The 13,204-nt window shown below is 36.6% G+C and overlaps 1 protein-coding gene and 1 long non-coding RNA gene across 2 annotated transcripts; both read left to right on the plus strand.

Moving 5' to 3' along the window:
* The first annotated feature begins 3,474 nt into the window (after positions 1–3,474).
* Positions 3,475–8,297, plus strand: LOC110446198. Its single transcript, XR_002462440.1, has 3 exons — positions 3,475–3,560; positions 5,097–5,223; positions 8,188–8,297. It is a non-coding gene; the product is annotated as an uncharacterized LOC110446198 (long non-coding RNA).
* Positions 8,298–10,139: 1,842 nt separating this feature from the next.
* LOC110446196 (mannan endo-1,6-alpha-mannosidase DFG5-like) lies at positions 10,140–12,599 on the plus strand. Its single transcript, XM_021491224.1, has 2 exons — positions 10,140–10,374; positions 10,789–12,599. Exons 1-2 carry the CDS (start codon positions 10,189–10,191, stop codon positions 11,968–11,970), a joined length of 1,368 nt encoding a protein of 455 aa, XP_021346899.1. The 5' UTR covers positions 10,140–10,188; the 3' UTR covers positions 11,971–12,599.
* The last annotated feature ends 605 nt before the right edge of the window (positions 12,600–13,204 follow it).

Below are 13,204 nucleotides of genomic sequence, written 5' to 3' on the forward strand. Positions count from 1 at the left end.
AGGTATTTGTTAACTTCAGTGGATGGTTGTACCTTGTGTCCCAATATCAGGTGTATGGTTGTACCTTGTGTCCCAATACCAGGTGTATGGTTGTACCTTGTGTCTGAAAAACAAGGTGTATGGTTGTACCTTGTGTCCCAATATCGGTGTATGGTTGTACCTTGTGTCCCAATATCAGGTGTATGGTTGTACCTTGTGTCCCAATATCAGCTGTATGGTTGTACCTTGTGTCCCAATATCAGCTGTATGGTTGTACCTAGTCCGAATTATTCTGACGTTTTATCGACTTTTTTAATGTCGGTCTGTCGTCGATTAACGTCAGAACTCCGGCCCTCTATAATATATGGGAAATATGCGACCCGCGCCCGGAGCGCACTTCAAACTGATATTTTAGAAACAAATCGTCACTTTCACACACATGTCGCACATGGATCGAAAGATCTATTCATTAGGTGGTATCAATAACATGTTTCAAAGATCATTGCGAAAAGTATTTTCCAATGTTTTCTATACCAACCCATGTTTTTAATGGAAATTAGGCCATGAGCAATGTCATATGACTTGACAAGATCTCGCAATGGTTCCCAACGGTATGACGTATGAGATTTTAATCACGTGACATTAGAAGGCGGGGCTACCAAAAAACTAGAGTAAAACAGAGTAAGTTTGAACAAAATATGTTTTAAGTGATTGTATTGATTGTTTGAGGCATGCTATGTATGTTCATCTTGTACATAAAGAACAGATCTTTCGATCCATATGCGACATGTGTGTGAAAATGACGATTTGTTTCTAAAATATCAGTTTGAAGTGCGCTCCGGGCGCGGGTCGCATATTTCCCATATATTATAGAGGGCCGGAGTTCTGACGTTAATCGACGACAGAACGATATTAAAAAAGTCGATAAAACGTCAGAATAATTCGGACTAGGTTGTACCTTGTGTCCCAATATTAGGTGTATGGTTTACATTGTGTTTCAATATCCGGTGACAGAGGTCACCCTCGACAATATCTCGTCAAGGTAGACCTTAAAGAATAAAATACAATGAGGCAGACGATAAAACATGTATTTGTAAAATATGTTGCTTATTTATATTTCACGTAAATTAAACTGAAATGTAAAACAAATATTGCTCTTTGTGTTAATTACTTAACAGCACAGTATGTTATTTAAAATTAATTCGATGTCGTGCAATTGCTCAAAAAGTGTTCACTTACCTCATTTTTCTGAAAATTGTTTGTATGTAAATGTAATTATCATCGTTACACAACTTTTACTGCCTACCAGTAGCATGACAAGTTCATGTTTTACTGCATGTCATTGTTGTAACGAATTTATGGAGACCGACTTGAGAATGGATTTTACCGACCGGGATTTTTTATTTTTTCTCAACAAAAATATCTAATCGCTCCAGATGACGTCTTAAACCCAAACTACAAGTTATTAGTCAAATGTCACATATAATGTATCACACCCAATGTGCGCGATGTACTGATGATCTGCAACATATCTTTGTCTCCTTCATCGGCAGAGGTTCGGATAAGATAACCAAAAATCACCCCTCGGGTTGAGATTTTCCTGTATCACTCTCAAGGCAAAGCTTCGGGTTAAACAACCAAAAAAACCCAACTTGGGTTGGAGATTTCATTGTCACACAATCAAAGTAGAGTTGTGTTGAGAAATTTCATGTTGGTTGTACACTTCTGAGAATATAGGAAGCTACAATGTTACTTGATATCGACAAAAAGCAGGAAAAACACTTAACGAAGGGCATTATTGAGAGGTCATTATGATTTTTTACAATGTCCCAACTTCAGGAAGCGTAAAATTGAGCATTCAAAATATTCCTGAGTAGAAGTCATAGTAGAGCTGCATCAGATTGTAAATGGCCAATACCCTGCATTTTTACGCTGTCCTTGATCACTTAGAGAGATAGAAAGCACTCCAAACATATTCTTTTTTTGGGGGTGGGGGGTCTCTAAGACGCCTAAAGAGGAATGAAAATATGCTACATAAAAACATCAAAAAGCGGTAAAATAAAATTGAGAGAGAGACAGATGAAAATGAAATTCATCAGAAAAGCTTGATGGGGGTTACTATCTTTTTGCTGAAGGAAGTGTTGAAACCCCTTTCTCGTATAATGAAGGATGTATGCTCGGTGAGCTGGTCGAAGGTGATGAGCTGTCGGGCGTGACTAAATCGAGTGTAGTCTACACTTGGTCAAGCCATTATACGAACGTATTTCGCGTACTGTTGGTCTGATCGTAGATCAAACTCGCCGTTGCAGGCTAACCTTATAATCAACATCCATATAACTTGTAGCTTCTTACTACAATATCATTAACACCAATGACACCGTACATGACGTTCATAGATATGTTATTTTACAGCCAGCATAGAAACAACTCAATTCAATGACTTTGTATCAGTCTGAATTGTCGGCAACATTAGGTTGGGAGAAAATTTAAAACACCGAGATAAGAACCAAAAGTACAAGAAAAGTAAACGATACCAGGTATAAAAAAGGAGCTGTCGGTAAACTTAATAGTTAAAACCTGTAATACCAAACAATATTGTTAAAGTATAAGTAAAACTTGTAATACCAAACAATATTGTTAAAGTATAAGTAAAACTTGTAATACCAAACAATATTGTTAAAGTATAAGTAAAAACTAAAATACCAAACAATATTGTTACAGTATAAGTTAAAACTGTAATACCAAACAATATTGTTACAGTAAAAGTAAAAACTGTAATACCAAACATTTTGTTACAGTATAAGTAAAACCTGTAATACCAAACAATATTGTTACAGTAAAAGTAAAAACTTTAATACCAAAGTATATTGTTACAGTATAAGTTAAACCTGTAATACCAAACATTTTGTAACAGTATCAGTTAAAACTTTAATACCAAACAATATTGTTACAGTAAAAGTAAAAACTATAATACCAAATACTTTGTTACAGTATAAATAAAAACTTTAATACCAAACAATATTGTTACAGTATAAGTAAAACCTGTAATACCAAACAATTTGTTACAGTATCAGTATAAACTATTATACCAAACAATATCTTAACATTATATATTAAAACTGTGAAACCAAACAATATGTAAATATTTAAACTAGAAACTGTAATACTAAACAGTATCGTAACATTATAAGTAAAAACAGAAATACGAAACATTATCGTTATATTTTAAGCAAAACCTGTAATACCAAAGAATATCCCATCATTAATGGAAAAACCTTCAATATCAAACAATATCATTAAAGCTGTGTGTGTCAATAACTTACCTACCTAACCGTATCGGTTTGTGTGTTTTACAATGACGCAGTTCTCGAAATAAATAATTCCTGACATTAATTATTTTACAGCATGTTGTTGATTACGTTTTAGTGTTGTACACATCTGGTCCCGTTCACACGCATTAACACGTGAGACCTGGGTACTGTTATAAAGCGGACACGTTGACAACCTGAACACGTAGGTCTCTTACTCCCGGACCGTTGAAATGTCGTCGCTGTCTTTACTTTGTATGATTCTACTCTTGGGTAAGTTCGTAATACAAAGTTGTTGGTAAGCAATTTGATGTTCCCAAATTATTGACTATAAGACGATACTGCCAGCTTGTGATTGTTCTATTTTAGCAATTATAAGAATTAGATTACCAGCTACGTTTTTTAAGTTTAAATGTCGAATTTCAAGGGTTTTGCTCTAATAGAATATTTACTGTGTTTCACTGGAACAGGAAACCCGAGGAATTCTGCTTTCCACATACATGTCTTCTCTACTTCTCAAGAATATGTCATGACAAAATGGAAGGGTTGTGGTAAACCACTTCGGTGTTTTGGGTATACAAACTTGGCCTGTCCTTAGGCTGATACCTGTTCCTAACCTATGCTGCCCTCTTGATTTACATTTAATCTTCATCAAAGGCCACAGATAAGTTTATTGGCATCATATGCAAGATATTGCATCAAAAGCCTTCTCCGTCATGACAAATACTGGATAAACAGAGAAGATATGTGTGTCGAAAGTAGAATTCTTTGGGCTTCGAGGATGAGATATTGAGTGCTAAAGTATACCTTACCTTATTCAGCTATACACAACCCGAAGCAAAGGAGAAAGACCTAACAATATACATATTCATTTCTATAAAAAGGATTAAAAATAATATCATTATAAATATGTTTATGTGATTTCTTTTTTTTCTACAGTAATACCATCTATACTAGTGCACTAGTTTCGTAAAATGTATGTGTTATTTTGAATATGTTTGGGATACAGGTGAATCTCTTCAGCATTACATGTACATTGTATACAGGTGTTTTGTGAATGTATTAGTATTCTTGTAGACTTCATTTATAGTACTGTGTATAATTGGCTCATTAAATATTAAACCGAGGTCTCAAAGTAAGAACATTAGTATCCTGTATTAATTTGTATAACTTGTGTTTACTTCGCATATTGCTATTTGTAAGAGATAACGAAAAACGACATTAAGGAACATTATTTTTTTGACTGTGGAGACAAGATTGTACATTTATACCGTACACTTATTATTGTACGTTATATGATTTGGTTTGGTTTAATTTTGTTCAACGTCCGATTAAAGGTCATTTAAGGACGTGTGTTCATGTGTGTAGTGTACGCGTGCTTGCGTGTGTGTATGCAGGAGACAGGCTATGTTGGTGTGCTTGCCTCCTTGTGATAGCGCGAATTCGATTCCGACTATATAGTGCCCAAGGACCAAGCACAGCAATCCGCCCAGTCGCATTACACTGATAACGAATGGGCAAGTTGTTGCCATTCCCCTTAATGCTGAACGTTAAGCAGCGAATAACAACTACCATTCTTAAAGACTTTGATATGTCCCGGCCTGGGGTTAGAACCCGTTGCCTTCCTCACCTTGGCGAACGTTCAACATTCACGTCAAAAGCGAGGTGTTGCCAAGCAAGGCGCTAGGAAATAAAGGTTTGTTAGAAGTAGAAAGAAAATTAAGATACCAAATATGGAAAGTATATTCACTTAGTTTACAATATACTAGAATCGGAAGTGACGTCACTCATGCTCATTGTTATTTGAAGGTGCTCTTCGTTCACAAGAATATGACGGAGGATGTAAACAGGCATGTCCGATGTCTTATATGCCAGTGTGTGCGGACAATGGACAGACATTTGACAATGAATGCCAGGTTACTGTCGCGAGTTGCAAGTAGGTATATTGAGATCGCCCAGACTACCGTAATTTCCTGCGGATATCCCACAATACACCGTATAGCCCGCACAGCCTCAACTTAGCAGTATATGTAAAAAATGTAAACAGATAGCCCGCATTGGCAGATAACCCACGGCTTGTGTTTGCTGCCTGTACACGTACCTGTAACCTGTATCGACCGATCCATACCCGTGACATTTGACATAGCCATATATCTATACAATACAATACAGTACAATACATTTTTTTATTTAAGTGTCACATATCGATGTACATTAAAACAACAAATTTTACAAAAAGTAAAAGCTATTTCAAAATTTAAATCTGTCAGATATCGACATCCAGCCAAATCTGGCTTATGACACACTAAAAGTCATTATCACACCTTAAAATAAGTAAAACCACTAGCACTGTACATAATTATATGAAGTTAAAACATAGACGCCTGCGATACATATGATACATACGATATAGAGTAGCGGCTAAAATATTTTGTATACACGGATTTGTCATTAAAAATGCAGTTTACATTTGTCCTCTAGCTCAATAAAGCGTTGCTTAAAGTAAAGAGCAGAGTTATAAAAATCGCTTCTGATGTCCGAGTAAAATTCACAGTTAATTAAATAATGAGTTTCGTCTTCAATGCTATTATATGAGCACATAGTACAAAGTCGATCTTGTAAAGGTGTAACTGGACGAGAATACCGACCGGTTTCGACTTTTAACTTAAGATTACCGCAACGGAACTTTGTTAATGTTTGTCTATGACCAAAATGCATAATACCACTAATACTTCGACAAGTCTATCGTGAGCGGATCCATCAATCCTTAACCAGAGCCTACAGACCTCCACTTTCTGTTTCACGTCACAGGAACTCCAACCAAGACCGCCACCTGTGGCGACATTGGACGCATTTCTTCCGGTACTGAGGAAGTAGCGGCATTTTTTTTAAAACAAACTGTATGAAGCGATCTTTGTTAATACACTATATCCCTGCTCCATAAAACATCACAGGTTCTACAAGGGACTGGTACAGATTCTTGAAAACAGTTTGGGACATACCTCCCGCGAATTTGAATTTCGCATAAAGTGCCCAGAGGGCACGACTTCGCTAGCTCTCGCGCGGTCATTTCCATAATCAGAAATTCAGTAAACCATAATCCTAGATACTTGTGTTTATCAGTTATGTGGATTTGTAAATGTACCAGGTATTGTGAGAAGTAATCGATGTCAAAACGTTCACGAATAGCTAGTCTCAAGAATGGATTCTCCAGCACGGACGCTAAATACAAAGTGTAGAACTCCTGGTAGTAAACGAAAAAGACAGAATGACACTGTGGAATTTAGACTAAAAATTGTGCAACATGCAGGAGAGCACGGTAATAGAGAGGCCGGACGTGTTTGAATTTGATGAAAGGTGTGCAAGACAATGGAGGCAACAAATGTTTAATGTTGATTTGTAATCGATAAATTATTGGGTTTTTTTACACCACAGATAGCCCGCAGGATTTCGACGATTTATGTAAAAAAAACATTAACAGATAACCCGCACTGGTAGATAGCCCGCAGAGGGTCTGAAAACAAAACAAATCGCAAACGCGGGCTATCCACAGGAAATTACGGTACATTACGTGTGGGCTTCTTGTCTATTTAACTTTAGATAAGTTAGAAGCTCTCGTGTTGTTAATTGTGACAGCGTGACTGCAAAAGCAGCAACCACAAGCTCATACCCTGATTGGCAGTTCTTTTTAGCGAAGTTTAAGATTTACATCATTTGCAACGGTCACAAGTATATTGCTGTTCAGGAAAACCAAATAGAACGCCATAGAAATGAAGTAATGCCGATATAGATAAATAACTGACGGTGAATCTTTTTGCTGGTATGGTCTTGTGAAGGAATAATTTGTGAACTGCAAACACAATTTACATCAAATGCTTAAAACAATTAATTGTGAGAAAAGTATGATACAATTACGTCATACATGGCCATACGGTATTCTTCCAGCATACTATCACAATCAACTTATGCAGGGTTACACTGTATTTTAAATAAACCATCAATACAATTAAATAATTCACACTGTTACTATTAAAACATGGGTTGACAGTGGGTGGCAGGAGAGAAACGGAAACCAGTAGTTGGAACATGTTAGAAAGGAATGAGTGCAGATGATCCGTATATGGGACTTGTCTGTACCCATTGCAACAGAAAAAAAAGATAACTCCTGATCCTCCAGAGGCCTTCATATAAATATCACACTTCATGCGGTGGACTTGTTTCGTTTATGATATTCCCCAATCTACATTTCGAATGGAGACGAGGACGAAAGTATATAATTTTGTTTGTAATATTATGGCGGAAATAGGCCAAAGTTATATTTATAATAGCAAGTTTTACAGTTGTGAAATAGTTTGTTTAACACGGCCAGTTGGTGTAGTTCTCTGGGCACGTTCCGGTGGCTGAATCGGTTTATGTCTCCATTGACAAGAGGAGGGGAGCGGGTCCTTCCTTTCTCAATCTTGGATTGGTATATCATTTATTTAATTTTCTGGATTTCAAAGTCAAAACCCAGGATGGGGCATCGTTGGTTTTGTTATGTTGTAATAGAATCACTTTAAATGAAGTTAGCTTTTAGAAGGCAGTAGCTTAGTATTGCTGGGCGCAAAGCAAAGCATTACATGTTTATCTACAGTAGTTTAGGATGGGAGAAACAAAATATATTTACGACTTTGGGAGTAAGAACAAAAACTCATCTTGGCTTGAGATTTTCACCATTTCGCACTACAGTGACCATTTCTGTTAATGGGTTGGATTTTATGTAACAGGTTGTGAAATAATTTAATTTGTGTAATGTTGACTCTGCACTGTAAACCAAACAGAGGAATACAAATCATTGTCTAAAATAAAAACTATATGAGGTGGGAACAACAAAACGTAACATTCCTTATTCTTTTTACAGACAAAGACGACAGCTAAAGGTCATACACCGTGGCAACTGTTAAGGAAGACAACTATCGGGATTACCTCCCTTTATCTTACAGATGTAAATTTATCTTCAATAAATATTCTTTGAGATATTTGATTTATAAACTTATTTTATCTACTTTCCCATAATCAATGTAGTAATAAGACTCTATAAATATGTACCTGGCCATTTGGTTTACATCTACAGTCACTGTACCCAAAGCGGTACAGTACCCAAAACGGGACACTTGTGGGAAAACGGCCAAGGTAACTGTCATTTGATGCAAAGAAGTACTTTTATGTATACTGTTTTTATTTGATAATACTTTTCATGACAATTAAACTGTATTAAGCTTTATTGACTGCTGACTATCGTAACATGGACAATTTAAAGGTAAGAATAATTACCAAAACAAGAATTTCCTGATCTACGTGCCGTGCGACGCTATTTATTTGGATATCATTTTCAAACGTCTGTTTTATCAAAACAAATGCTAGTTTGGAGAGGAAAGGACTTGGGGCGTTATGGGTCATTTTTGGCCTCATATAAAGTGAAAATTTCAATTTGAATTTACTAACGAATTTCTGTTATAAATATCATACTGGTTAATAGGGTCTATCTTTCTTGGAGCAGATTTTTTTCAAATGCGCATGCATAGATGCCCTGCCATAGCAACACATTTGCGTTACTGTGCAGAAATGGCCAAAATATGGTGTTTTGGGACAGTTAGCATGCAGAAATGAAGGCCTCCGCATGTCACAAACAAATATTCCTTTCTCGATATGAACACTGGTGTGACGATGTTTAAGCATGTCAAATATTTATTTGTTTGTTGCATGCGAAGGCTTTCAAATATTGAAGAGTGTTTAGTTATTTCCTTCGAAACGGCCAATTTTCAACCAAACACCGAACAACAGACGATATTCACGCAATTTATTATAAAAATGCGGGTTTATAATGCCATATCTCCTAAACCAGTTGTCGGATAAAATTGAAATTTCATATTTGCGTACTTCATTTATTCAAGATTATGAATACTTTCTTAATTCTAAATCCCCGATGGGGCCGGAAATGCCCTTAACGCCCCTAGTCCTCTAACCAGAACCCTCGTTGACTCTAAAATATTTCAACTATGCGTACTTGCTGTTGATAAATATTAATCGTTTATCTTTCAGGGTACAGTAACGCCGGTTTAAGGGCCTCCGTAACTATGATGGTATTTCGCGTTCTTGTGATAGGAATGAAAAGGGGATAGTATATATCTATGAAAAATAAACAAACATTTTTAGACCTGATAGTATGGTATAAAATGCATTGATATCTAAAATTTGTCCCGATTTGGGTACAGTGATGTAACAGCTCGTAAATTGGTACAGCAACTGAAATGTCAAGCAAATAATAATATTATTTAACATTAACGCTTCAGATTGCTGCAATTAATTCACAAACAGTATTTTTCTCCAATTTTGCTGAAAAAATCTGCGAAAAATGTAACATAAACACTTTTTCTGTTTCTTGTTATTCAGAAATTCCATGATTTACAGATTATATGACATGTATAAGATTTCTGCCACAAACTGGATATATCGTCTGATATTTTCCCATATAAGCTGCTACTTAACAACAAACAACGCACACGTGTGTGTGTGGATGCTACGTTATTTGGTATTTTGTATTGTTATCAAAGTTAATTATGCATTATACTAATACATCGGCGATTTAATGACACTTTTTGTCAGTTCAAAACAATGTAGTATTTAACACGTATCGTAAGACTTCTGAAGTTTTCTTTTTTTGTTGGGATATATTCCATTATTGTTTTACTTACGTATAAACCGATGAATTGTGGGATATCTTTTGTTATCGTTGTACATCAGTGATAGCGTTATCTGCTGAACAGGAGAGTCCATCAGGACAACCTACCCTGTATGTACAGATAGAGATAATCGACAACAGTAATGCCCGATATAAAACCGTTAGTAATAACAGTAAAACATGAAGTGCTCCGTCTTGATTTTCGTATTGTGTACGGGGATTCCCGCTTCCGTTGGTAATGTCAAACTCCCTTGCACAGAAGACATGTTCCATAGCAACACAAATGCGTATTGGGCATGCGCAGCACAGTTCGCGTTACAGTCTAATTGGTTCCCATCGCCTATCGCTGGTCTATTCAGTTACCAGGTAAGAAACTGTACCCTTTATTTGCAGTTTAAACAATTGTAACCGTGTTTCATCGGTTAAGTGCGTGTACTTATACTTTGTTTCGTGTATAAAATCCAATCTAGGAAACTTGTGTCTTTATAATTCCACTATCATTCTTTCTGGTCACGTTTGACACAACGTTTCTAAATGAAGAGTTTCGTTGGTAATTCAAGATAGTATAAGTTATTCTGCTGATGAAAGAAAAAATGTTTTTCTGAAACCCACTAACAATCTATTCCCACTGCTGGTGTCGATCAATCTACTGTTTCAAACGTTGGAATATGTTGACATGAAACTTTTTCAGAATCATATTGTGAATCGATTACAGTTTTGTCTTTTCACATATACTTAACGTATTGTTACACTGTTCCTCTGTCTTCTTGTTGCCACCAGATTTGGAATGGATTCGATGGTTTCTGGCAAAATGGCGCCGTTCTGGAGCCGTTCGTCAACTTCATGGTCTACGCCAATCATACTCGATACAACACAGTCGTTCAGAAATCCCAGCGTAGCCTTTACCAGCTGTTAGAAGCGTACGGGCCCTATCCTTCATTTGACGATATGGGTTGGTATGGCCTTAGTTACGCGAGAATATACGAGGTACAAGGAGGTGATGACTTCCTGGATTCAGCAGTAGACATCTTTAATTGGGCTTGGGAGACAGGATGGGACAAAAGCAATAAATGTAACGGGGGTTTCTTTTTCGATAATCTTCAAAATGCAAAACAAACGATCACAAATGTTGAGCTTTTTCAATTAGGTGCTAAGCTTTATCGACTGCGAAAGGATTCAACTATTCTTGAGAAAGTCCAGCAGATACACAAATACATATTTAGTAACGAAATTGTAGACATGAAGACCCACCTGGTCGTGGATGGAATATTCATGGATAACTGTAGCAGCAACGGAGTGTACGGTCCGTCATACAACGGCGGAGTATTTATTGGAGGGCTAGTCGAATACTACAAAGTCACCGAAGATATTTATTATCTAGAATTGGCCAAGCAGATCGCAGAGGCCATCATCGAAACAAAGTCCAACAATAGCCAGATTTTGACAGAATATTGTGACCCTAATTGTAACGAAGACGCCATGATGTTTAAAGGGATATTTGTGAGAAACTTAAGATATTTAATGGACGCGCTGCCATCAAACGATACAGCAACCAGAAATAGCTACCAGAAATGTCTTGACACCAATGTTATAGCCATATTAGAATTAAACATGTGTAACTTGAATCCAATTTCTAAGTGCAACATAACTTTCCAGGACGGTCCACCATACTATAACGTGTCGGGTCCTGTATTTTCGCCAAATTGGAATGGCCCCTTTACTTTCGGAGCACCCATGCAGCAAACGTCAGCATTCGACCTATTTGTCTCAAGCATCTACCCTGGGACCACGTGCGTCGGTGACCTTTGTTCGTACGACCCATCATACCCAGCACCTCAACCTTTGACCTGTGGAAGTCATCCGTGTCCTAAGGGCGAAGAGTGCTGTGAATACAGTCCCTATACCTCCTACACGTGCTGTGCTAAGGGTCAGAAATGTACGAAACAAGGCATTTGTGTTTAGTGCTCATCGAGTATCTTTCAAGCGTTTGTCTGTCTTTTGAAATAAACAGTCAAACCAAATAATCGTGCTTTATTAATCAAATTAAACGCATGTGATCGGATTGAATTTTAACCCACCCTGTATTACATTGTTTATGACAATACACATTCACTCCTTACCTATGATATACCGAACTGGGTCCGTACAGCATCAGGTCATAGTTCGGTTCAACTATGAGAGGTAGAAGAAATATAGTTGATTTAATATATTGTTGTATTTTTCTTTATCAATGCTGCATTCAATAATGTGCGGTGACTACGTGTTTTATTTTAATGTTATTTAACCTTATCGGATGTTCAAAGGAAGACAACTCTAGGCTAAATGAAGGTCATTCTGGGGATTGGTTATCGTTTGTCGTGAGAAAATCACAACTGATTCTGGCAATACATGTTGCTGGAAGTTGATGTCTTGATTTAATTATGAACGAAATTAGCCTCGATCTTTTATTTAATATTTTGTCGTTGTTTTTATATATAACGACCGGTTCCGATTTCTAAACGAACTTCAATGTTTTCTTTTTGCAATTCAAGTGTGCAACAGACTGGATAAGTGACAGATGTGTTTTGAGATGTAACTTAAGACATTAAAATAGTGGCCTTCCATTGCATAGTATGCAAAAAGCTTAAAAAAAAAGTTGGTTTTAGTTATTTCATTACTCGCACATATTTGGTATTAAATTGTCAATCCGTTGTAAATGGGCAAATAATTATAGGCAATAATAAAATAGTATCTTAGAGAGTACCTCATCTGCAAAATAGGACTCCGCATCGCATCGTAATTGTATATAATTTATATTCATTCTGATTTAATACGTACCATGTTGATATACTGCCGTTGATTGATTATAGAAATAACATAAAGGTATCAATCAGTAGATCAGTAAACAGGTACGTGTTCACACACATATCATAAGGGTATAGTAGTTACTCCCAAATATATTGAAATACTTCAATTCTCAGTTTTGTCTTACCTTTATATAATTAGTACCGCTCTGTTCTAAATGGGAGAAAGGGATGTTTTGGCTAACGTCATCACCAACCTTACTTTTGATTTTACTGTTTCCTTATCTCTTGTTTCTAGTAATTAGTCAAACGGTGGTTGATGCTTCTGGTAGACTGCCAGTCCTCGATAATGGCTGCAGCTTTTTAGCTTAAATACTCTGTTGCAGCTAAAAGTTGGTTAAGTACATGTTGGT

This window comes from Mizuhopecten yessoensis, unplaced genomic scaffold, assembly GCF_002113885.1.
Source record: "Mizuhopecten yessoensis strain PY_sf001 unplaced genomic scaffold, ASM211388v2 scaffold2641, whole genome shotgun sequence".
Taxonomy (NCBI): Eukaryota; Metazoa; Mollusca; class Bivalvia; order Pectinida; family Pectinidae; genus Mizuhopecten; species Mizuhopecten yessoensis.

Bases quoted from the DNA above. Each gene is read 5' to 3' on its own strand.
- LOC110446196 (XM_021491224.1), top strand. From the start codon at position 10,189: ATGAAGTGCTCCGTCTTGATTTTCGTATTGTGTACGGGGATTCCCGCT. The intron at 10,375-10,788 runs GTAAGAAACTGT...TGTTGCCACCAG, and splicing joins CTGGTCTATTCAGTTACCAG to ATTTGGAATGGATTCGATGG.